This window comes from Protomyctophum parallelum (genome assembly GCF_964188405.1).
Source record: "Protomyctophum parallelum genome assembly, chromosome: 3".
Lineage (NCBI taxonomy): Eukaryota > Metazoa > Chordata > Actinopteri > Myctophiformes > Myctophidae > Protomyctophum > Protomyctophum parallelum.
In genome coordinates, this window is record NC_139698.1 from 11,310,767 (window position 1) to 11,337,347 (window position 26,581).

General features: G+C 43.2%; 2 protein-coding genes across 2 annotated transcripts in view; both read right to left on the bottom strand.

Annotated features, from left to right (window-relative positions):
• eny2 (ENY2 transcription and export complex 2 subunit) overlaps window positions 1-8,393 on the bottom strand; it is a 78,957-nt gene extending 70,564 nt beyond the window's left edge. The window contains exon 1 of the mRNA XM_083760936.1: window positions 8,381-8,393. The gene's annotated coding sequence lies outside the window, so the exon portion shown is untranslated. The remainder of the gene's footprint in view (window positions 1-8,380) is intronic.
• Window positions 8,394-10,250: 1,857 nt separating this feature from the next.
• Window positions 10,251-18,253, bottom strand: trhra (thyrotropin-releasing hormone receptor a; the record flags this gene model as incomplete). Its single annotated transcript, XM_083762007.1, has 2 exons — window positions 10,251-10,676; window positions 17,441-18,253. The coding sequence occupies 2 exons, from the start codon at window positions 18,251-18,253 to the stop codon at window positions 10,251-10,253; spliced, it is 1,239 nt and encodes a 412-aa protein (XP_083618133.1).
• Between the last annotated feature and the right edge of the window lie 8,328 nt (window positions 18,254-26,581).

Consider the following 26,581-nt stretch of genomic DNA (forward strand, 5'->3'; position numbering starts at 1 on the left):
AAGAGTGATCATGGCACGGCAGCCATGCACCCATTAAGCCAGCAATGAATGATTGAGTGTGCATGTGTGTGCATGTGTGTGCATGTGCGTGTGCGTGTGTGTGTGTGTGTGTGTGTGTGTGTGTGTGTGTGTGTGTGTGTGTGTGTGTGTGTGTGTGTGTGTCACATTATGTTACTTTAACTTCCCACTAAACAACTGCAAAACAAGTCAGGTTTAAGTGTAGCAGCACCGAGCAACACTATCACAATTTCAACAATAAGCCGCAATTCAACAAGGCCTTAAAACAGGCAAGGATGACACAAAGTCAGACATATAGATCTACATCCATGTTGGGCAGCATTAAATAGAATCATATTCTATGGCATTGGCAATTGGCATCACATACAGTTCCATCAAGAGGCAACATCATCCACTACAGCGAGTGGTACAGGACTCCAAGAGTGATCATGGCACGGCAGCCACCCATTAAGCCAGCAATGAATGATCGAGTGTGCATGTGTGTGCGTGTGCGTGTGTGTGTGAGTGACAGTCATTTATGATGTTCAACAATATACACATTTACTTTATTCATGATGTTCAACAATATACATTCATGGTCTAGATTAATAGATTATAAACAAGACTGACTCACCACATTAGTAGCTGAAGGCTGACTTCAATCACTGCATCATCCTCCAGCATTGGTCAAAACATGTCAAACTTGTCAAAGCCCTCCTCTCGGTCTTCAGACCAGCAGACTGCATGCAAAGGCAGGCCGGGTTCTCCCACAACCCTACAGGCCTTTATTCTCCATGCCAACATTGTAGGTTGAGCCTCTGGACATTTTAAAACACACACACACACACACACACACACACACACACACACAAATATTATACAGTAGCCTGCCTGCCCATGCCTACCTGAGACTGACTGTGACAGCTGACAGGACTTGCAGGAGGACATTTTAATGTATCCGCATAATGATGAGGTGTTGGTCAACGAAGCTACAGAGGCTTTGAACCTTTTAAGTATAAACAAACACGGTACATTACAATGATTACATAATTACATTACATATTATACATTCTATTTCTACCTGACTGCGGCAGTGAGTGATGCCGGCCCGTGACAGACATGTCCCTTAATTCTCCCTTGTCTTCTGTATAAGGTCCCTCGAGGCTCAGAGTGAGAATAAGTGTAGTGTCAGACTGTCAGTGGTATGGCGGCAGTAACTGACTGTTCCTCCTCTCGGTAATATCTTATATAAAACAAAGTGTCTATAGTCGTCATATGACTTACTTCGAGTGACTTATAATTGCTAAAATGAATTTTAATTCAAGTAAGCTATAGGCTCAGTTTTGTTTGTTTTCGTCCTTAAAATATAGCCTACTTTGAATGTAAAATTAAATCAACATGACTCATGTCGCCAATCATATCACAAATTAAGACACCTGCTCCACTCTGGGAGCGGATCCGCTCGCGCCTGTTTTGACAACAGTGCGCCTGCGTCACGCGCAATAATAAGACGCCTGCCTAGTATCAAGCAAACGGATCTCGCCGAGATGCTATAAAAGTCCCGGAAAAGTTGGAAAACTGCACGGACAGACGCACTGCACTGGTGTGTGTGTCGTGTGTGTGTGTGTGTGTGTGTGTGTGTGTGTGTGTGTGTGTGTGCGTGTGCGTGCGTGCGTGCGTGTGTGCGTGCGCGCGCGCGTTGCTTTCAACTTATGTTTCTTGAAAGAAAGAAAAGGAAAACCAATAGTATGCTTTGGTCGGCAGTAATGTTAAAGGACCACTTAAGCCATTTTCAGCCTAATTTGATATAATTGGTCAAAATGCAGGCTTTCTATTCCAGGAAAGTTAAAGGAGAATTCCATGCTAGAATGCTTTCTTATCTTTCTTACCTTTCTTTGTAGTTGTTATGTCCCCACCAAAGAGGTCCAGGTGTTTTTTTGTGCAAAAACTCCTTATTGGCTATTTCCCCTACCATAAGCCCTCAACGAATTGCATTGCATTGAATGGGAATTGTATGGGGCTATGGGGTGTTATGCTAGTTCGCTTATTTCCATCAAAATAAGTAGTAAAGTGTGCCGCTTGGGATATTATTTACATTATGAAGAGAGGATATATACAAAGAAATTATAATTTTGAGCGATGGAAATAAGCGAATTAGCACAACACCCCATAGCCCCATTCAATTCCCATTCAATTCAATGCAATTCATTTAGGGCTTATGGAAGGGGAAATAGCCAATAAGGAGCTTTTGCACAAACACCTGGACCTCTTTGGTGGGGACGTAACAATTACAAAGAAAGGTAAGAAAGCCTTTTAGTATGGAATTCTCCTTTAACATGCTATAATAGAATCCATTGTTCTCACATAAATGTAAAACAATTACACCCGTTTGAAGTGAGCTGGGCACTCTTTCCATCATACATCATCTCATTCCAGCCAATCACAATTTGCGTCCTCACCTTCGTCTTCAATGTTTGTGTTTACACAAACACTCACAGCTCGCCATTCATTGTCAATGGCATTAAATGTTTGTGTTAACACAATGTGTGTGCACAAACCCTCAAAGCTGGACATTGGAGGGGCTATAGTGCCCCTCAAAAATCTATTAACTAATTTTAAATATTGTTTGAACAGACTAAACCCGATGGAGACACAGACTCTAGAATGGGGTTGATTACTTTGTAATGTATCGTCACTGACCACTGACACAATTTTCATAAAGGCCATCCTTCTGCTCCCAATTACCTGAGATCCAATATCGCCTTTTGTCTCAGTGTCTTTTGTTTTTATGACACACAAAATTGATGCGTCACAGTTTAACTGCAAACAGATTCTGGAGGAACCAAACTGATACAGCACAAGCTAATGATGAGATTCTGCACTTGTTTATTATATTCTTCCTACATATGCATCTCTTTTATTGCAGACTGCAGTAAACTGTTTAAACAAAAAGCATTTCCACCATGATTTCCAATAAAGACATTCCTTATAGATACTGTATGTCAGAGAACAGCATTCTCGGGTAATTCGAGTTTTATGTTTTCAGGGAGTAACTTACGGTTGAAGTTGAGGTTGAACCGTGCTATCTGGAGATTGCATAAAAGTTATTTTGCGCATAGGTTTTGAAACAGCAGCCTCTTGGACAGTTCAGCCCCCCCCCCCCCCCCCCCCAATAAAAACTGACAAAATTATCCAGGGCTCTCTTCTATGGAAGCCCCAGGGAGAGGGCCTTGTCACAGCCCCAAGAGGCATGGTGCCATTCACCAAAAACACATGGGAAAACCTTTCAAAGTGGTGTCTGTCTGTCTGTCTGTCTGTCTGTCTGTCTGTCTGTCTGTCTGTGTTGCAATACCTCTGGGTGACCTAAAGTGGCAAGATTTTTGTAGTGTTCACTTTACTTGTTCTTGTGCCCTACTTAGTAGGCCAGAAATAGCTTGTAAGGGTAAGGTGAACTGGAGGGTGACTGACAATTTCCACTATCGAATATTGAGAGTTATTTTTATGTTATGTTACAGTGAGGCTATACACCTCCTTGTGTATAGCCTGTATATATAAGTGTGTCCTTGCTCATTCATGAGGTGATGACTCTGATTATAAGCCAATAAGTAAGCCTTGCCGAGCCATGAGGCCCATAGGGGCCTTGGCGTGAGGCAGCATGATGTACTAGTACACCCCTGGACATGACGCTAGTACTGTATGTCACAGGGACTTACCAGACCGAATCAGCCGTTGGCAAAAAAAAATTTGCCTGCCGGTGGATTACGGTCTGGAGAGGCTCAATTGTGCTTTCAATGCTTGAGACCTTTGACTGACAGTAGCTCTGACCAATTGCGTCAAAGAGAAAATGTTTCAACCCGCCCCCCTGGAAATGAAATCCAAGCTGAGCCTCCCCAGACTAATATCCCGCGGTCCGTGCGATATTAGTCTGGTTTATTAACCAGGCTAACAGGGACTTACCCCAATTCAACCCTTGATGCTGAGTGCCAAGCAGGGAGGCACTGGGTCCAATTTTTTCAGAGTCTTTGTTATGACCCAATAGCCAAATAAGCTAGTCACTCACAAATGTATCACAAAAATAAAGCATTAGTTTGCTAGAACAGAAAACATGCACCAGTCTTAGGTCAGGGTGGAATACTATATGTTTGGAAGGAAGCCTTGAGCAAGTTCAGAGCCTGATCAATCCTAACTATTTCCTTTAATTATTTCACCTGCATACAGTGGCTCAATAGCTCATTTTAAAGTAATGATTATATGTCATGGTCTGTCGAATGCTGCCTCAATTGAAATTGATATATCCCTTTTCTTTCTGGAGACACCATGTATCACACATCCATACACCACACTTACTGACTCCACACTCCATAGGATCCGTATAGTTGTGTTCAGTACTGCAGTTCCTCTTTAGTTCCCCTTGTTATAGGCCTATTATTTAATAAACATATGTTGTTCAACTTTTCGACTGTCTCCTGCTCCTGATGTGTTGTCATAGCATGAGCCAGCTATGACACAAGACCTGATGTAAATGAAGTGAGACATGGGCATATAATTATTTCATTATCTTAGAGATGTGCTGGAATACTGTATGACTAATTGAATATACAATATACAGCAGTAACAGCACCTCATCTCCCCGCCCTCTGCTTGCCTAAACTTGCTTGTATTCTGCTGACCACAGCTTGCTGAGATGAACATCATTTGTCCTTTATCCTCACAATGAATGCAAAATGATCAGCGTTTTGTGAAATATAGGCCTAGCAATATAAAGTATGGCAAGAAACTAGGCAGTGGCATATAAAAAGGGCAGCATTTACATAAGTATAGGTATTGTATTTCATCTAGTAATGCAGGGAAGTGAAATGGCTTGAGACAAACTTTCAAATGCAACCTGGTCTGGTCTCATCCTTCTATGATGAATCGTTTTGTATTGCATGGACTAATGTGTACTGTTCATCAATAATTTATCCTGTTGACACCTTCGACCAACCACTTACTTACAGAGTACAGTATTGAGTTAGAAATCTAATGACATTACAATTCCGTTGCCTTGGGTTGTGATTTGATAATTCAATTGTCTCCTTCCTGAATCCTGACACCGACAGGTCGAATGCCGTGGTTGGAGACTATGTTTACGCCCCTGTACGTCCGTCCGTCCGTCCGTCCGTCCGCCCGTCCGTCCGTCCGTCCGTCCGTCTATCAGCTAATCTCTGGCATCTTTGGACCGATCAGAGTGTAACTTTCCACACACTCTCCCTGGAGGCCAGAGCGGAACCTCTACATTTTTTGTCTTCCAATTTTGGAAATCGGAACACATTATAACGTGATCGAGACGGATCTGTCAGATTTTTCATATTTCATCCTGATTTGCTAAAATGCTAAGAAAGTGTGCATTATTGGAACACAGCGTCCAATTGCCGTGAAACGTTTCCCACACATTCCCATTAGGCCAAGGAAGAAACGGCCTAATTTATTTTTAATCGGCCAAAATGTTGGCGCTACGAGAGGAAGACCCATGTTGTGGCCTATAACTCTAGGTCGTAATTCCTTGGTTTCCGTGATTCCTTGGATCATTACAACTTTGTCTGCCATGTTGCATTTTAGTTTCTTGCAAAACAGTACTTGCTAGTTGCTACTACTCCTACCGATTTGATCCAAACCTCACCCAAATTTGCATGCCATCTGTATAGTCATGTGATCAAGATGTGTCCGATTTCTTATATTTTATTTCAATTGGCTATGATTGCAAAACTATGCTGGAGGGGACCAATTTGCATGAAATGCCACAAGCACTTCTACGGTGCTTCCTGGTGCTTCCTTGTCATAATGGTTCCAATGGAGCTTCCCTGTCTTGAGTGTCTTCTATGGTGCTCACTGCTTTACTTCCTATGATGTCCTTGTCTTCTATGGTGCTTCCCTGCATCTATGGTGCTTTCTATATAGTGTTTCCCTTTCTTCTACTTTAAAATGTGATTAAAATCTAATTTCTAAACGTGTGTCTCAGCCTGGACACTCTGACAATGAAGCCTGATGTATGGGCGTCTTATTTATACTTGAGATGGTATAGTATACAGCAGGAGAAGAATGCACACTCTGCCGCCACACCAATAGTTAATTAATATGTTCCAGGGTGTCATTTTGGCCATAAAATGTATTCCATCAAGTCAGTTCAGATTGCTGATATGGCACTGCCACAGTATATATTTTAATAGAACTATCAATTACAGTAAGAATGTACTGTGTGCGTGTGTGTGTGTGTGTGTGTGTGTGTGTGTGTGTGTGTGTGTGTGTGTGTGTGTGTGTGTGTGTGTGTGTGTGTGTGTGTGTGTGTGTGTGTGTGTGTGTGTGTGTGCGTGTGTGTGTGTGTGTGTGTGTGTGTGTGTGTGTGTGTGACAGAGTCATTTATGACGTTCAACAATATACACTTATGGTATTAAATGCTGTATTGTATTTGTAACATGTGGATTCTCAGTCCCACTGAAGGTACACATTCTGCTGTGACATGAATCTAAAATGTTCTATGCAGATGCTGTTATTGGGAAGCTGCCTTGATTGAAGCCGGTGTGGTGGGCTGTGGTGCCTGAAGGCTGCATTATGGGGAGCACCTTGGGTGGATTGCTAGTACATTGTGTGATTTGCTGATTACTTAGCCTGGGGTGGAGTCAGTAGTCTATATAAAGGAAAAATGGTCTCAGTTGAGAGTAGACTGCCATGGGGAGAGGTTGACACCTGTGACTCTCTGTTTAAGTTACTGTATGTTTGTTTCAGTTGCCTTTTCTTCAGTTGTCCCGTTTTTTCAATTATGTTATCCAGGCCTGGAACACATTAAAAACTTGAACATTTCACCTACAAGCCTGTGTGTGTGTCGTGGCTGTGTTGTTTGGTTAGGGTCAGATCGCCTCACTGCCCCAAAGAGATGAATGTACGTGTTACAGGGGCCCCCCATTCGTGTATACTAGTGATGGGGAGACTGCTGAAGCAAGGAATGTGTCCTTCAGATTGATGTCCTAAATTGTCATAGCTCAACTCTGGCCCAGGCTGTGTGTGATTCATTATAGAGGCTTTAGATTATGTCGTTTTCATCGCAGCTCCCAATGATACACGATCAGCCACGGGTGGACAGCAATGGAAGCAGAAAAAGCTCATCTAATGCAGGGATTCTCAACCTGTGGGTCGCGACCCCTCGGGGGGGTCGCCAAATTATTTTGGGGGGTCCCCCCACCAAAAAAGAATAACTTTTTGGCTGAATGGCTGTAAAATGGAAATGAATTGTTTACATAGTACACAGTACATGCATACACCTTCCCTAAAGATTATATCTGGTTTCAGTATTTATTTGTGTCTATTATTAAGGTTATTGTAGCAGTCAATTTATATTGGGGGTCGGGAGGGGGCGGGGGTCCCGAATCATTGCCAAAGCATTTCCGGGGGTCCCCGGCCAAAAACGTTGAGAACCTCTGATCCAATGCTCTATCTACAGTATAGGAGCATGCTGCTCACAATGCATCGGGGATGCGTCACATTCTGAGCTTGATCTATTTTCTTTGGCGTGCTACACTGCCATACGACGGAGCATTCATTAATTAGGCATAACATGGGCCAAATATATTGACAGAGCTGCACAATTAGTTGTTCCACATTGTAGTTTATTATAGACAAATCACAATACAAAATACAAAACGTATCCATCAAACAGCAAGAACAACATTGTGGTCGAGCAGAATTAATTAATTCTGCCTTAAATAGAGAAAGGGAAAACGACTTTCACAAATGGTAAATGGACTGCATGTATATAATGCTTTTCTCCGAATCGCTTTATTTACACATTGACCGAATCACACACTCGCACACCGATGGCGGAGGAAACCACGCTGCATGGCTCCAACCTGCTCACCTGGAGCAGTTAGGGGTTCAGTGTCTTGCTCAAGGACACTTTGATACAGTACATATAGCCAGGAAGAGTCGGGAATCGAACATGGAACCTCAGTTTTTCATGATGGCCGCTCTACCTCCTGAGCCACTGCCGTCCCTTTATCTAATCCGCGACATTATAAAAAATATGCTTTAGATGAAGTCTGCACACTGTACATTTCTTTTTTGTAAATGTCACAATAGCTTTTGGTCATGCTGCAAACTGGCTACGGGCTGGAGAAAAAACATCCTGTTTCTTAGTTTCTTCCCCTAAAAGGAAAACATTTTAGTACTGTCTATAGCCTATAGTGGAAAATGAGAACAAAAAGGAAGAAAATCGACAAAACATTTCCGAGAAAAATCAACAATGCACATCTGAGAGGGATTTTATACTTCACAAAGTGACAAACCTTGAAGTTTCTTTCCCTTCTATTGACCTTGAGGAGCATAATAGCTTACAAGGTGAAATGGTAGAAAAATACACAACAACCCACTGGCACACAACACTTAACACTTCAAAACATCGATTTTACACTATCACTTTCAAGCAATTTTACAGCATATAGACAGGGAAATAATCTGTTTTCATTTTTCAGAATATTCCTACATGACTTGTGTGATTTTGTGGGTTTGCTTTATTGCGACCAAAGGTCTCAGTTAACTATGGAATCGTGCATTTCCCGTCAGCGTGTTGGTTGGTCGGGGTGAGAGAGCACGTGACATCATCAGGGATGGAGCACGTGACATCATCAGGGATGGAGATCCCTCATGTCATCAATATTGTTTAGCAACTCTACATCTGACCTCAAACCCTTAGATCTCCATATATGGAGTTAACCTGATCCTTCCCCATCCATCCTTCCTGGACAGGTGTCCATTTAAACTCTAGACGGGCCTGCCCTAAAGTTATTAGTGCAGCCCGGCCCGACAGCCAGCGAAAACTAGAGTTCTCAACAGGCTCGGAAATTAAGATCTTACCCCCCCCATGCCAAAGCGCCAGCGCTCGCCCAGCAGTCTGCTGTCACCCAGGCAGATATGTTGATCTGACCCCCATATTCCAAAGGGCCAGCACTCGCCCAGCAGTCTGCTGTCACCCAGGCAGATATCTGACCCCCCCCCCATTCCAAAGGGCCAGCACTCGCCCAGCAGTCTGCTGTCACCCAGGCGGATGCGTGCACGGGTTACGGCTTCTTGCCCTCAGGAGTCTTTACTGGTTACATATATACGTATATATACGTATACTGTATTGTGTATGCATTATATAGTCCACCATTGCACTGTAGGTTTTGCTGCAATGATAGTATACCACAAAGAAGCCGTAATTGCACTCTGTGGTCTCTTTATCAATGAATTACAGCCTTCTGCTATCATAACAGATCATTTTGCGAACAATCTAATGTTTGGATAACATGCAGGCATCATTCCCTTGAATTAGCATACATTGGCTGCTGATCTTTACAGGCATTTCACACAGGCCATAGTAGTCGGATAAACATACATTTTATTATTTTGATGTTACTTCCACTGTAGGATTCATGTCCAATTTGTCCATGTGAAATACACTGAATATTGTATTAACTTTTCGGATTTCAAAGACTCCTCTGGAGTGGAGAGACTACATTGAAGTGCCAAAGAAGTAAAATGCCAGAATCCTGAATACATTCAGGCCTGCCTTGACGTGCAAATGTAGCCATGGCTGAAGATCAGAAGCCCAATTCCAAAATATATATTATTATAAACCTACAATACATTTTTCACATAACTAGCTTGTACTGTTATTATATTGTTCTGGCTACTGATATACAATTGTCTGTACAAATGAAAATAAAGTTTTCTTAATCAAAATCTAAAGGTGCTGGCAGCATTTTGCTGAAATCAAAGGTTTGTAATCAAAGGTGTAACTGATCTGTGGGAGAGATCATGGTAACAGTGGGAGGGTGTGATGATGGCAAGAATCAAACATGCAGCTTTCAAACATAATGAATTCAAAGGTTGCCTGCCTGTCTTTCTCATAAATTAGGTACCAGCTTGTTTTATTCCCTCTAAAATTGAGAGATGAAAACTTGTTTTGAAGGCATCATTGTCGTGATGATTCATCTACGTAACTCCCTTTATTACTCAGGTTCAGGTGAAGTAAAATTGTTTTATGCAGCACTCCATTTTTTTGGATGCCATATTCAGCTTCTGTCTAATGCAGACAGGAAACCTTTCAAGCAACATAAAGAAAATCCTTGGTTATGGAAATGTTTACAGTTGTCTGCTTAATACTTTGAATCCCTTCTACAACTCTCTGTGGTGGGAGAGCACCTGAAGTTCTGAAAATCTCTTTCAGTGTAAATGCATTCAATTCAAGCTGTCTCAGCTCGCCCTGATGGGGAGACATCCTTATTCTTGGTGTTCGGCAGGATGCTGCTGGGTAAGAACTGATCGGTTGGCGTAGACAGCTCATCCAACACCGTGGTGAAGTGGTCGGGGCTCTCCCCATTGGACGTGTCCTTAATGACACTGTAGGTGAGCGCTACGCTCGCTGGCTTCTGCAGCCGCTGAGGGCCACAGTGGCAGAGCTTCTTGAACGCGGCACGGAACTTCTGGGACATGGCGTTGTAGATGACAGGGTTTATGGCACTGTTCATGTAGATGCAGAGGCGGCAGAACAGCAGGAACCAGGTGTCCAGGTAGGCCTTGCCCAAGAAGGAGTTCACCACCACCAAGGTCCGATAGGGCATCCAGAGCAGCGCGAAGAGGACCACTACCACAGCCAACATCTTTGTCACCTGAAACAATGCAAAGAAGATAATATTTAGAAGCAGGAACCATAAAAAAGACAGTATCGGTATATGACTATTTTTTTGTGAGAAATCAATAAACATAGTTTTAAAAAACAGCAAAAAGAAGTGGGAACCATGCATGCACACAGCACCTTCAAGCATCTCAATGTGTGATCTGTTGACTAATGACTATGCACACGTTGCTATTCTTTAGACAATTTGATGTTGTTATTCTTGCTGCTCCAATATTGAGGAACCAAAACCAAAGAATCTTACACGAGTGTATACTCGTATATAAGATCTAACAGTAAAGAATCTTGATTCTTGAACAAGCCGATTCAGACATTCAAGTTGAAAATGTTAAGTCCCCCGAGTAAAAGCTGGTTATAATAATATTTGTGTTTCTCTCTGTGATCATGCACACTTTCTGTAATCACTGAGCTAGAAAATTCCATTAATTTGTGGAGTCAAATGTCTATAAGTTATTCAAAAGACAATTGGATGTCAAATGGATGTAAATAATGCAGCAGCAAAGGCACATTTTTGGCACAGTCTTTGTTTTTGTCCAAACAGTTCCTTGTGGAATTTATTTATTTATTCAAACAGGCTTTTATGCGCTGCATGAAAAACTTCAATTTCTCATTTTATTTCAACTCTTGTATGACTGGACTGTTAATTAATTTTGGGACTGACAGAAGTAAATATATATGCACAACTCAACAAAGCTTGCATTTGTTCATTTGTTAATTGCAGACATAATTACCATATTGTTTTATACTTAATAATGTTTTAATGTTTTATAATGTTTTTAAACTTAAGAGTAATTATATCCTATCCACATTTATGTTGTGGGGTCTGATCAGCTCTAGTGATGTGAGGCTAATTGGATTGGTTAAGGCCAGTGACAGCACCATCATTGACTACAATACCTCCCCAGTACATTTGGAGTAGTGGCTAATGGTATAGATTTAGCATATTCCACAAAGACCACAAGTTATCGCTGTCACTTGTCACACAATACAATGCGTATTATCGTTTCACTCTGAGGATGTAATTAACCTTGCAGGTAAAAAAAGAATTGTGCAGAAAGGCGTGTAATTGTGTTTTGTGTAGATGTGGTGTGTGTGTGTGTGTGTGTGTGTGTGTGTGTGTGTGTGTGTGTGTGTGTGTGTGTGTGTGTGTGTGTGCGTGCGTGAGTGCAGCGTGTGAGCTTGCGTACGGAACGCGTGAGCGCTTGTAATATAGGTTGAAATAAAGGACGGGGAGCAGAACTATATTGTCTGCAGACATTCCACTTTTTCTTCATTTGATAACTTTTTGGGCCCAGCACTGTATTTAAAAACTGGGATGTGCATATCGTTTTCCTCCTTTACATATGTGTGTGTGTGTGTGTGTGTGTGTGTGTGTGTGTGTGTGTGTGTGTGTGTGTGTGTGTGTGTGTGTGTGTGTGTGTGTGCGTGCGTGCGTGCGTGCGTGCGTGCGTGTGTGTCACAACAAGTGCTTGTTTTGTATGTTTGTATACAAGACAAGGCTTTGATCCGTTCCTGTGGGAGGATGAGGAACAAGCCAAAGCCCAGTTTGATCCATGTGCACACAGGTTTGGGTTTAACTATGGTATACTGTCCAATCAGACCCCCTCTACTAGCCTCCTTGGGCCACCACACCCCACACCACACCACACCACAGGGATCTGATAAGCAAACACACAATTCAATTCAAACACACACACACACACACACACACACACACACACACACACACACACACACACACACACACACACACACACACACACACACACACACACACACCTCAGTCTATCTGAATGTTTGGTTTGTGGAACAAACAACACTGCCCTACCTCCTGGCCAACTCGTCTTATTGTGAAAATAATTGTTCAACGTGTTCAAAATAATTGACAAGATCATGCTTGTAGGATAGGTTTGGTCTGTGTTGTATAGGCATTAACCACTTTATCCCTGGCCTCTCTATTTGGGGCATGTCATTATGGGGGAAATGTTCGAAATGTTTCAAGAAATAGCCCATCTACAAGCTCACAACGAGTCATGATGCGATAAGTTGTGGGCTTGTAGTGGTTAACCATTTTGAACACTGCATGGCATCCCTATATTCTGGGGCAAACATTCCGCAAAAATAGAGGATCTACAAGCTACGTGATATGATGTTACCCTGTAGATGTGGCTATTTCCGGGGGGGAAGGAGGGAGGGCTATGATAGACCCCTAGGAGACTCAATTAAGTATATAGGGTTTAAGTGTTTAAATGGTTTGGAGAAAGAATTACTGCTGGGCTGCAGGGCAGTAATGGAAACACTGCATGCATTGCACACCCTCATAGCCCCCCATCCCCCCGTGCAGTAAGTAATTGAAGTAGACACCATGATTTTGCCACAAAAGCAGGGCATTAACTTCCTAGTAAGATTTGTGAAAATGGAGTCTTCAATCAAAAAAGGACGGCTTTAACTGTCTCTAGAGGGGAGGGGGGGTACAATGTTCTGTAATAGAATGCATAAAAGATATGGGAATTTAATAAAGTGATGTTGTACACCAGATGGCACTGGCTGATTAACTAATGACTTGTTTTAGTTTGGGATGAAACCCCTGTGGCATCCCATCCTATATACAGCAATATTCCAATTGAATTGATGCCACATTTAGCTTCTAACAAAAAGGAAACCCTCTGAGATAATGGATATGATTATTTTTTTTGCAGTTGACTTAACGGGGTAATGGGTTATTATAATGCGCAAAGGGGGTCGTGTTTTTTCAATTACTTGTTTCATTTGTTTTTTTATGATTTGTTTTGAATAACTTAATTGAAATATAGTGATTGAAAAAATACATGAGTCTAACATAATGAGTCTAAATTTAATGGGTTCATATAGGGGTACGGTGCACACGAAAGCCTGCAGAAGTGTTTTAAAGTGAAATACCCCTTTAACAAATGTTCCAATCTTGAGGCAACCTAATGAAGCATTTTCCTTAATATGTTCTCTATAGTCTATACAGTGCATTAAATGTAACGTTGGAGGAAAACAATAATGTAGCCATAATAGAGCACCGAAGTCCTGACGTAACTCGCTCATCCCGACGATTCCCCTGGTTCGCGGAAGTAATTTCTCTATGGAGAATAACATGGGGTGATCTTAATATCGTCTACTATAAGCGTTGTGGTCCAAAAATAAACAAGCTGTCTCTGCGTTATTGTCAGGGTCAGGGAGGTGTCTCTGCATCGTTTGCAACAGTCAGTCACTCATATATGATACAGTCTGCTTCTAGAGAAAATGTAACTAATTCAGCAGCAGTAACATTAGCGTTTTCTCTCAGTCAGTTGATTCTTCATATCCATATGAGTGAAGCGGCCGGGGTGACATGTTTATTTTTCAAACACAGTTGTTATATGAGGCGACCTAAAATCGCCTCAATGGGGATTTCAATGCAACTAAACAAATACATGAACCTGGGGACTGACGCCCTCTACTGAAAGTGACGTCAGACTTCGGTGCTCTATGTAGCCTACACCAGATTGCTAATTGATTAACTAATGTGTATTGAATGGAATTTGCTATTACATTTTGTCTCAGAAGCTCTGGTACCCATTTATTTTTAATGGGGGGAGGGGGGTCACTTTCATGGCATTAAAAGGGAAGCATTAATTATGATTTGGTCAATCACCGCTAACCAACTGGAGAGTGTTGTGGTTAATGGTCGAAACACTTTTAAGTGCGGTTGGGGACCACCTAGTGTTGCCAGACTGTGTTGTCTCTCGCAATTTTCAAATGCTTGCATACAATTTACAATTTACAATTTAGGCATTTAGCAGACGCTCTTAATCCAGAGCAACTTACATTTAAGCAAGAACAAAAAGCATGGGAATACATCACATAAAAGCATTTATCATGAAACATGCGTAAGCTAAGAAGGTAACAGTGGAATATCTATATAATGAAACTATACATACACTATACATATAAACTATACATATTTACTACTATGCTATACATATGTACTATGGCGTGCTATGACTATATACAAGAGAGCAACGGATATATCATGAGTAAGCGATAAAGCTGAAGTGCCAGACTCTAGCATTCAGAGAATGTGGAATAGTTGTCTGGCTACACAAGACTAGTGGAGAGAAAGAACATCCGCTCCGAGACTTACTTTATTTAAATAAAGTAAGTCTCTGAGCTCTAGAAACTAGTGTGCGGATGTTCTTTCTCTTCCTTGATGTTTGTTTGCCTTGACGCCCGACATCCAGCACCTGGCCTAAATATAGGCATTGAGATGTGCACACAATCTTCTCTGTACACAAGTCTAGGGAACACCTGCCCTTTCTTCCAGGCCAAGGCTTTATCCATTACAGATGGATTATAATCGCTTCTAAAATGGTTAGTCCCAATACTTCATTCTGATTGGCTGGTTACCGTTGTAAATCTCACGATAATCCACACCTTCAATCACTTTATATCATTCCCAGCTGATCCCACAGCTCTGTAGCTGCACTGGGGAATTGCCTTACAAACCCTCGCCGTGCGGGCGTCTAAGCACCGCCCACGCTCATATGACTGTGAATGTGTGTCTCCGGGCGCTTTCTGTAAAGACATCAAGCGCCTCCTATTCTTGTCACAGAGACTGGCCGAGTAAAAACAAGGAAGTGTGGCTCCAGTGAGGCAAGGCCCTAGTGAGGCTCTCCAACGTTGAGGCGCTCGGCCCTAGTGGTAAGAGGAGGGACTGCAGGCGGACCCGTGGATTCATGACAGGGAAAACCCGTGCAGCTGGGCTTTAACATTGAGTGCTCGGTTGCACTTCCGCAAATGCGGAAGAAGAGGGTTCTTCCGGCTGCTTCAAAATGCCACTGAGCAACTTCTACTGACATGAATATACTCTATGGGCGCAAAGCATAAGAGTTAGGATATAGGGAGGACCGGAGCGACAGCCCCGCCCCCCCGCATTTCGATGGAAGTTGCTCAGTGGCGTTTTGAAGCATCCGGAAGCATCCTCTTCCGGGCACCAACATTTGGTGACCAAAATGTGGAAGTGCAAACGATGGAGAGCCTCACTGGGCCTTGGCGAAAAGCGGCGCAAAGTATAGCTATACTTTTGTGAATTATAGCAACAGTTTTATGGTGTTATTATTGCTAATTGTTTGTAACCGTTTTAGAACAGCAATAGGCCACGCGAGGTTGCCTGCGTTCGTGTCTCACCTGCACGCCTCTCAGCCATTATAAAATACACGATAACCTCACACCTCTTGTGGCTTATTGCTTTAATCTTTGATGTATTTACAGACCCTGGGCAACCAGTGACCTCCAGGAAAGTCTGGATGGCAACCGAGGAAGGTCGTGATGCTGGAGAGACAGCTGACCTCCAGGAAAGACTGGCAGGGTAACAGGGGCCAGCAACCCCTGTTGCAGCACTCACAAGAGGGCACCGGGCAAGCTACAGAATGTAGAAATGAGCAATACCCCCAGAGTCTCCAGAGAGGAGGGGAGGAAGAGAGACTCGCTATAGGACAGATCCAACCAACGGCAAAGGACAGTGACACAGACACAGAGAAGGCTCAAACAAACCACCTTGACTCAAAAATACCAGCTTTAAGGCAGGCCAAGTGTGGACAAGGACAGACGCACGGACACCGCACAGACTAGTCTGGTGAGACGTATAGGAGGACCCTAGGCAGGAAACAAACCTGCACTGAGAGTGCTAGAGAACTCTCAGTGCTTGTAATCCCACAAGAACACACAAGGCAGAGACAGCGTCCTGCTGGCTCTGGCATAAGAGAGAAGACATTAGCTGGAAGCCTGGATGAGAGGGGCAGTGATTTGGCCATGGATCACTGCTGACCCGTCAACTGGAGATTGTTGTGGATAAGGGTCGAAACACTTTAAGAAGGTTTCCATCTCTGATGTATTTACAAACGTGTGTGTGTGTGTGTGTGTGTGTGTGTGTGTGTGTGTGTGTGTGTGTGTGTGTGTGTGTGTGTGTGTGTGTGTGTGTGTGTGTGTGTGTGTGTGAGCCTATACTGTGTGCAGCTGCATGCATTTATCTCTATAGCCACCCCCCCCCCCCCCACACACACACACACACACACACAATTCAATGTCAATTCGCACACACGCGCACACACACACACACACACCAGGGACGGAGTAACCCCCATGAGGGCCCCTGGGCCGGTCATTTTTGCAGGGCCCCCATAGCGCAACATTTTGTGTTTTTCTGTGTTTTTATCATGTTTTTGACCTAAATTTAACTAAATCAATGGCCAATGAAGGGCCCCAGGAGCCCTTTTCAGGGCGTCAAACATAGTGCTGCGCGGTCTAATTTCCCAGAAGGGCCCCTGAGAGCCAAGGGCCCCTGGGCCACGGCCCCACTGGCCCAATGGCTAATTTGTCCCTGACACACACACACACACACACACACACACACACACACACACACACACACACACACACACACACACACTTCAATTCAATTTAAATTCACAAGAAGCACACACTCACCGTCTGAGGCTGTCTGTCTCCCTCGCTCACTCTTATCTGCTCTCCTCTAACGGATGCATACACACTCATGCGCACAGTTACGCAGAGAGCGCGAGAGAGCGTGTGTGTGTGTGTGTGTGTGTGTGTGTGTGTGTGTGTGTGTGTGTGTGTGTGTGTGTGTGTGTGTGTGTGTGTGTGTGTGTGTGTGTGCGTGCGTGCGCGCGTGTCATAAATCAATCATATCGCAATATGACAGAAGAAACCCACCTGTCGACGCGAGGCAGCGGTTGCGCTGCTAGATGAACATGTGCCAATCATCCTGCTGCCTTGGCACGTGTCCTTTTTCCACTTCTTGGCGTTTCCCTTGGTGTCTGACGGCAGTGGGTTTAGGAAAAGTATTCTGGCAATAAGTCCATACAGAATCGTGGCCAGCATGAGAGGCAGCACGTAAAAAACGGCGAAATCCGTGAAATAAATGGGCAAGTAATTGTTCCTGGATATCTTGTACGCGCAGTCGTTCAGGACGACATTATTGTCATAGACTAACTTTTTCGTGTCCGCGAGGAACAGCCACATGACACAGTAGATGGACGTGAGGGTCCACACCGCGGCGATAATCCGCTTCGCCCGGGACAGGGTGCACAGAAACTGCGCTCTGATCGGGTGGCAGATCGCTATGTAGCGCTCGATGGTGAACGCGGTGATGGAGCACGAGGACGCGTTGATGCCCAGGTACTGGAGATAGGTGATGCCGAGGCATCCGAAGTAGCCGTACAGCCACTGTCCGTACAGCGCGTCGGTGATGTTGGGCAGCCCCGCCGCCGTTAGCACCATGAGGTCAGCCACGGCCAGGCTCACCAGGTAACAGTTGGTGGGGGTGCGCATGTGCTTGGTGGTGAGCACCACCAGTATCACCATGACGTTCCCCACTATTCCCATTCCACATATTAGAGACACGAGAAAGATGCTGACCACTTTGTATTCGACCGTGTAGTCGGTCCAAATTCCAAGGGTTTGGTTGTCTCCGCCAACCAACGTGTCGTTCTCCGCAGTGATGTTGTCCATGGTAATGTTTTCCATGATGAGTGCAGGTTTTCTATTTCATCATATGGCATTGCACAAAAAACGCGACAATGCATCGAAAACGCCTGGTCGAGTGTCAGAAGCCCAAGAGAAATAAAATTCAAAAAACTTCATTTCAATTATTGACGGCAAAAATAATTAGTCTAAAGACCTTTCTCTGTATTTAGGCTATGAACAACCATCTTTCGGATTTGTAAAGGAATACAAATTAACGGAGAAGTTATAAGTAGCCAATTCCATCTAGGAAGGGCGTATTATAGATAAGTATTCCACTGATTCCAGTCCTTGCTCTTGGTCGAAGTTTGCAGAGAGGACTCATGAGGAGAGCAAAAGTGTTGCACCACCAATCTCCGTTCCAGCCACACTGATCAGACAGCAAGCATGACTGAGTGTCCCCAACACAACACACTCTCCTTTTATAGCCTAAAATTGTGCTTCTGGCAATATGGTAACAACTAACAAGCAACCACTAGGCCTATACAATAAGAACATTATGCTGATAGTTAGAAGTATGATTGCATTATTATGCTGTATAGCAAGACTGTATTATGGTAGGCCTAAATCATTATTTTTCATTTTGTAGCTTTTGCCTAAAGCCTGCATATCAAATAGTGCGTGCGTGCGTGCGTGCGTGCGTGTGTGTGTGTGTGTGTGTGTGTGTGTGCGTGCGTGCGTGTGTGTGTGTCTTCTCTCCAGCTCTTTAGCTCTTATTTAGTACACACATTTTCAGGTGGGACACCAATTCCATCTAATCAGGGGAGAGAATTTAATTGAACCCATTTATCAGCTTCACATTTGTTCCACTTCCAGTACCAATTTTGTCTGTTGGCTTTTGTTTTGTTTCATCACTTCCAAGTTTACTTGTTTATCTTAGTTCTCTCCTGATTGGATGAAAATTGATTTTCTGTTTACTAAAGAGCTGGAGAGACTGGGGCACTCCTTTTTGGCTACTTAACAAACACTCAGTGTTTGCTATCAGAATATAGCATACTATAGTGTTTAGTGTTTCTGCCCCTAGTGTAGAAATAAAATGTTAATGCAGAATTAAGTTTGGACAGCAAGCATAGCCATCTCTGCTTGTTTTCTCATGCGTGGTGTCATTGAACAATGTCAATTGCCCTGTTGAGACTAGACGCTGGAGGTGTTATTTGAATTGACGCAGCATGGTGCAAAGGGCAATGAGCATTTTCACAGCTGTTGCTTTACATTTGTCTTGCACTTGTCCATAAATGGCCCATTTAGTTCTGCAATTCAATACTGCATGTTTCATTAAATGATTGACTCGCAGTGTTCAATCTGCTGGGGAAATGAAGCTCATGGCATAATGGTATTGTCTACAGCGCTGTTGTAAGCACCCTGGAGTGAGTCGTGGAGTGTCTATCTTCCTATCTTGCGCTCTTCCTCTCTGCGTCTCCTCATCTCTCATCTCTGTCTCTCTCTCTCTCTCTCTCTCTCTCTGCCTATCTATCTCCCTCTCTCTCTCTCTCTCTCTCTCTCTCTCTCTCTCTCTCTCTCTCTCTCTCTCTCTCTCTGCCCATCTATCTCCCTCTCTCAGTCTGTGTCACTGCAGCCAGAAGACTAAGTGGCAGTGTGATGAACGATGTGGAGTTTCATACTGTACTGTTCCACTAAATTACAACGTTGTCATGTGGAAGGGCCAACTCCCTCCTCCCCCCTTCGGGTAGCTTCAGTGAATCAGATGACCCTATAGGGCTATAACACAGAGGAAAGGTTGCGAGCAGACTGTGCCTGCGCTGGCTGACCGTATAGGCCTATACTGTATGGTGTTTGGTGAGTTTGTGCTGTTTCCCTCATATATATGGGTGAAGTGTCTTGTACTGCAGTAATCTCCATTCATAAATGCACGCGTGCACACACGGCACGCGCGCACACGGCACGCACAAACACACACTTGCTTGCGTATGGTTTTCCATCGAATCCGACATCTGTCGTGTTCTCTATAATAATGGAATTTCCACACAGATATCGTACTATTCTGTTGGCTTTATCCATTCACGGGAACATACATAGAAAGTCTTGTGACATCCTAGTGCACCTATATGCTATCTGGTTGTCATAGCAACACATAGAATCACACAGCATAGAATAGATATCACCACATCTCCCCTCTTTAGAGAGCAACGGTATAGACGTTATAGAGGATTATTTTGCATCTTTTGTTGAAAGATCTACAGTGACTGCCATTCTCAACAATTCCCTTATTATAGGGAACACGACAACATCCAGACCACTATCGGTGTGTTCTTTGGTGGCTCAAACGCCCTATCCTGCACCCACACATCCTATTGCAGGTAGTGGCAACGGCAACCGTAATTGGTTTCTTTTGTTTCTCTTCTCCTTCATGTCTCCCTGCTGTCCTTTCCTCCTCCAGCCAGGTGTTACGGTCAGCAGACACAGCATCCTCCAGGGACTCAGGTCTGATTTTGCACTTCCTTAAGTCTTCCAGTCTTCATCTGGTCTTTGTACCGCTTCTTCGGTCCTCCAGCAGAGCGTCGACCGACCGACCGACACACACACACACACACACACACACACACACACACACACACACACACACACACACACACACACACACATTGGTATTACTATACTTGTGAACGTAATCATTTTAGGACGGCATGTTGTTTTGCAAGTTGTACTTGGAAATTGCCAATCTACAAACTCACAACGTGTCGCACTGCAATGTTTTGTAAGCTTGTAGATCTTCTATTTCTGGCACGTGACACCATCGCTCAAATTCGACTGTGTGGGGACATTTGGCCATCACAAGTATAGCACACAAGTATGCACGCACGCACACACACACACACACACACACACACACACACACACACACACACACACACACACACACACACACACACACACACACACACACACACACACACACACCCACACACACACACACACACACACACACACACACACACACAATGCACAATGAAAAAACTGTTATGTTCACCCTTTCTTATTCATAGCCCTCCATGGGCAAACACTCGATCACAAAGAAACGAATGAAGGATTTTAGAGAATGGCTCAATGCAGAGGAGTTCAATGCTAGTGCCATTGTTATTACTCTGAAGACTGTGCCGAAAATGGGCAGAGGGCGAAGGTTATTATTCAAATCCCACTATGCTTTGTAGCGGTTAATGACGCGTTGACAACCTTCCCAAGAGTCTGTTTGAACTCACCAGCACTCGTCATACGATAAGCTGTCAAACTCCATTAGGCTTGCAAGCTGCAAGTCGCTGATTGTGAGATTGCCCTAAACGTTTTTTTCTTTTTGTATTGTGTATGTTTTATATCAAGAATATTGTGTCTATTATGCCACAGACACAATTCTTTGGTCTATCCATACTGTAGCTTTTAGAATAATAATTCCACCGAAAGAGGAGGGTGGATGCAGGTAAAAGGTCAGCCTGTTTGACCTGCACGTCATTACAATCATCACGTTTTCAGCAGGTTAATTTTCTTTGGTTGACCCTGCAACACTTGATGTTATATTAAGTGTGTCCTGTCCGCATAAATTTATAGTTGCTTCACTTGCTTGACAGGCTGGAACGATATCTACTCTTCCTGTGTGGCATTAATTTACTGTCCCTCCTCTATCGATCCTTTCCTGCTGTCATGGAACGCCAGAGGAGTGAGAAATTCAGCATTTTGTTAATCATCATCACTTTTAGGACAGATCACCTCTGCTCGCTCGCTGGCAGAGGCCCTCTAATAGCCCATTCTGACCTGAGATCAGATTCTAAAAATGTCTTCTACATCCTGACAGTTTTCTGAAAAAGCTATGTTTCTATGACCGTCATTCTTCGATTAAAAAAAAATAGCAGACCTACAAGCTCATAGCGAGGCGCGCCACTCGCTATGAGATTGTAGATCTGCTGTTTTTCAATAGCTAAAGCATAACGTAATGCTAACACCAAAAGGCGTTCCCGCTCAAAATGGGATAGAATCCCCAAATGATTCATTGAGGCAACAGACGTGTTGTAATCACTGTATACTAAACTGTTTCATTCATCTAGAGGATGGTGGTGGTCTGCAGTAGCCTATTAATTCTAAGTGGCTATTGATCGCATTAATGTGAATGGCTTGTGTTTATTGTGGTGATAGTATAAGTATAGGCTATGGAGATGTAAGTAAAGGAAGTGAGTGACTGTGTTTGTCTTTGTTTGGTTGATAAATAATGGGATGCAATCCAAATAATCTCTGGCTTGATTTAACAGTATCCTTAGCATATCAGTTATTATAAATAAATATCATTGCTTGACACACTTGCTCAAACTACATACTATACATACAAGTAATGTCATTGGCAAATTGGTCATAATTCTGTACTTTTTATTGCTACTATGGTTCCCTTTTTTTTGTACTGGGAGTGGAGTTACACTGCCACCTCATGGCCAAACCCTGCTCCACTCTCACCCATGAAAAGATACTGCATAGTACCACAAATCTTTACACAAATAGCTACTCTGTACTGGACAAGTAGGCTACTTCTAATAATGAAGTGATATGAGGTCTAAGATACCCTCCACTGCTGCTGCTGTGTGTGTGTGTGTGTGTGTGTGTGTGTGTGTGTGTGTGTGTGTGTGTGTGTGTGTGTGCGTGTGCGTGTGCGTGTGCGTGTGCGTGTGCGTGTGCGTGTGCGTGTCTGTCCGTCTGTCTGTCTGTCTGGCTGTCTGTCTCTCTGTCTGCGGTCCTCTGTCTGCAGCTAATCTCGCTTAGAGTATATGCAAGAATTATTATTATACACACCACTGGACACCACATTTCTGTCGCCCTAAACAAGGGGACAACTGGAGGCTTCCAGGGCTAATGGGTCTGGCACAATGTTAGCACAGTAGCGTAGCCCACACTACTTTCACGGTTGTATGGAAAGTTCACTGCATACATTACAAAGCTATCCTTATTAGCCTTAGGGCATGCCTCCTGACAGAGATTTCTGCTCTACTGAGCACAACATTCTAATTTGCACTAGTAAAGATCACACCTTCACAGTCACACATCTTGTTATGTTGCTTGTTTATTTATCGATATGAAATAGAAGAGCTGAAACCCGCATGGAATAATGAATGAAGGATGATGGATGTAAGGAGGGATGATGGGGTGAGGGGATGGATATGGGGGTCAGGGGAAGGATGTATGAAGAGAGTGAACAATGATGGGATGATGAGAGTAGGAAGAAGGTGAAGGATGGAGGGAAGGTGGGATGCGATACAAAGCACACATGATAAATGGTGCATTTATATAACGACTTTATCCAATGCGCATTACAGAGATTGTGCATTACATTCACACATTCACACACCGATGGCAGAGGAAACCATGCAAGGCACCAACCTGTACATCAGGAGCAATTAGGGGTTCAGAGTCTTGCTCAAGGACATTTCGACACAAACTCAGGGGGAACCCGGGATCAAACATGAACCTTCCGGTTCCCAACACGGCAACTCTACCCCTGAGCTAGCCTGGCTAATAAGCCAGACTCAAATCACACTGTCGTCGTAATCCGCCGGCAGGCAATCTTTTTTTGCCAACGGCTGATTCGGTCTGGCTTAGCCATGGGCTACCCCTGAGCCGCTGCCACTGCCCACATAGGTAGACATGCCATGGCAACACTTCCCTGATTAGCAAGAGGAGAGGAAAAAAGAGAGTTCTAGCTACAGTGTCAAGGTGATTGGAATCAGGTGAACGAGGGAGGCGTTATTATCAGATGGATTGGCAACAGGTGAGAGAGGAATAGTTATTATCAGATGGATTGGTGACAGCTGAGCGGGGGAAGAGTTGTTATCAGATGGATTAGTGACAGGTGACTTGGTGAGTGAAGTAAGAGTTGTTATATCAGATGGATTAGTGACAGGTGAGTGAGGTAAGAGTTATCAGATGGAAGATCGATTGGCAGCAGGTGAGCAGGGTGAGGAATTATTACCAGGTGAGATTGAATCAGGTGAGCAGGTGTGTCGGTTGTGTGATCAGATTAGCAGTTGAGATGTTATCAGTTGCTTTGTTAAGGCACAGTTTCCTTTGTTTTTTTGGTCCAGTAAAAAGCTTTATTTGTATTTTCTATTGTGTTGATATTATTATAATTTTGAAAACATCTAAACGATTTCCAAAAATCTGATTTTACATTACACTGGGCTGAGGAGGCTGAGTTACATTATCAGTGGAATTGTATATGGATGTCAATTCCATTCAAAGGCATGAGAAAACATGTGTTTACATTGCCAAAGCAAGTGTCAAAATATAATAAGAGCAGTTGAAAATGGGGAAAGTATATACAGTTGGAGGGGGTACAGTACAGGCATTTTATAAACAGAGGTATGTTACATTGCATCGTTATAAAGATGTTAAATGCTGGGTATAAAGCTTTTTTGAAACAAATAGCAGCAATCTATAGTCACTTTGGGACAAATAGCAAGACTCACAATACTATTTAAATAGTATACAAAAAATGCCTCAGATTTAAGATGTGACATCTTAAATCACATGGGCGATAACGATAAGTTGTTGTTTGGTTGAATTAATAATACAAATAAATAAATAAATAGCCTACAATTAGAGAAGACGCAAGCAGCCTATCGTGTGACTGTGTGGACATTCTCTTTTTCTCCACTTGATTAGTTTTGGGTCCAGCACTGTGTTTAAAGAAACTGTGGGCGATGTACATGACTGCATGCATATCCTACCCCCTTTTTCATGTCATATCATACTGTCATATCATACTGATATGATACTGATGATGATTACTGACATGATATTGATGATGCTGACATGATACTAACAATACTGACCATGACTAACCATGGTACTGATATGACACTGGCCATGATATTGACCTGCATGATAGTACTGACCATGATACTGACATGATAATGACATGAATGATACAGACATGATACTCACCTTGATAGTGACATGATACTGACATCAGTACTGCTAATGCCATTGCATCATGGCTCTACTAGCCTTTCCAGACATGTGTCCATGCACCGACCCACACAAACCCCATTCAAACACTTGCAAATCTAGATCATCTTCCATCATCATCCAAAAAAACTAAAGAGCAACAACACAATTGAGAAACCATGCCTCGTTTTCTGGAGGAAAAAAAAAGAAAAAGGTCTAGGATGAAATGAAGAAGATGTGCACTTGAATATTAAACTGCTCCCCTCCCAAGAGTACCTCAGTGTTTTTTTAAAGGAGGGCCTTTAAAAAATTGCTTCCATCACCCCCAAACTTCTCTGTATGCCCCTTGAGGGTCTGTACCGCCTCCGTTGAGAAAAACTATACGATTTTCTGTTTGTTCACTGTATGGCTGTTAAACAATATATGCCCTACTTACAGGATGGTAATGAGCAGGAAAGTGATACCATTAATAACATTAATATATTATTGCAATATACTGTATAGTGTAGGTCTATACTATACAGTATATTGCAATAATTTATAAATATACATACATTTGGTTTCATGTTACTCGAGTAGAGAATTTGTACTTGTCTGTGTACTATGGTAGGTTTCCCTCCGTTTCCATTTCCTTGAGAGGATTGCTATATCAGTTGTGCACACTCGTTTCCCCCCCCCCCACACACACACACACACACACACACACACACACCTATCTCCATCTCTCTCCTCCCTCCCTCTCTCTCCCTCTCCTCCCTCTCTCCATCTCTCTATCTGTGTCTGGAGATTATAGTTAACGCTGTCTCACCGTAGATTGATTTGGCCCCGATCTAATAAAGTGGGTCGCCTACGAGACCAAGACGGCCGCACGGCACGCACGCACGTGTACACACACACACACGCACGCAGACACGCACGCACACACACACACACACACACACACACACACACACACACACACACTTTTATTTTAATGAAAAATCACATAGGCTACTATAACCACTTTCAACCTGTGAATATTTGAATTTCCTTTCCATCACTATACGCATGGCCCCTTTATACCGGTTGGGAACCGGTTCAGTTCAGAACCAGTGTTTAGGCCATAAGCCAGACCTCCAAAATTGGAATGTTAATTATGAATTGATTGGGCAAAAACCATACCTAACCTAAACTATATTAAATAGTTTTTAGGATCAATATAAGTAAATTAATACATGATAACCCTTCCACAGGAGTAGCCTCTTCATATTTATCACACATTTTGTCATTTTCACCTACAGTAGGCCTATACGTGATAGGTGAATAGGTCAAAATGAAATTAATAGTTATCACCATGAAACTTCCCCAGTTGATTACTTACAAGTTGATTACTTACACGAAGACAATGATTTA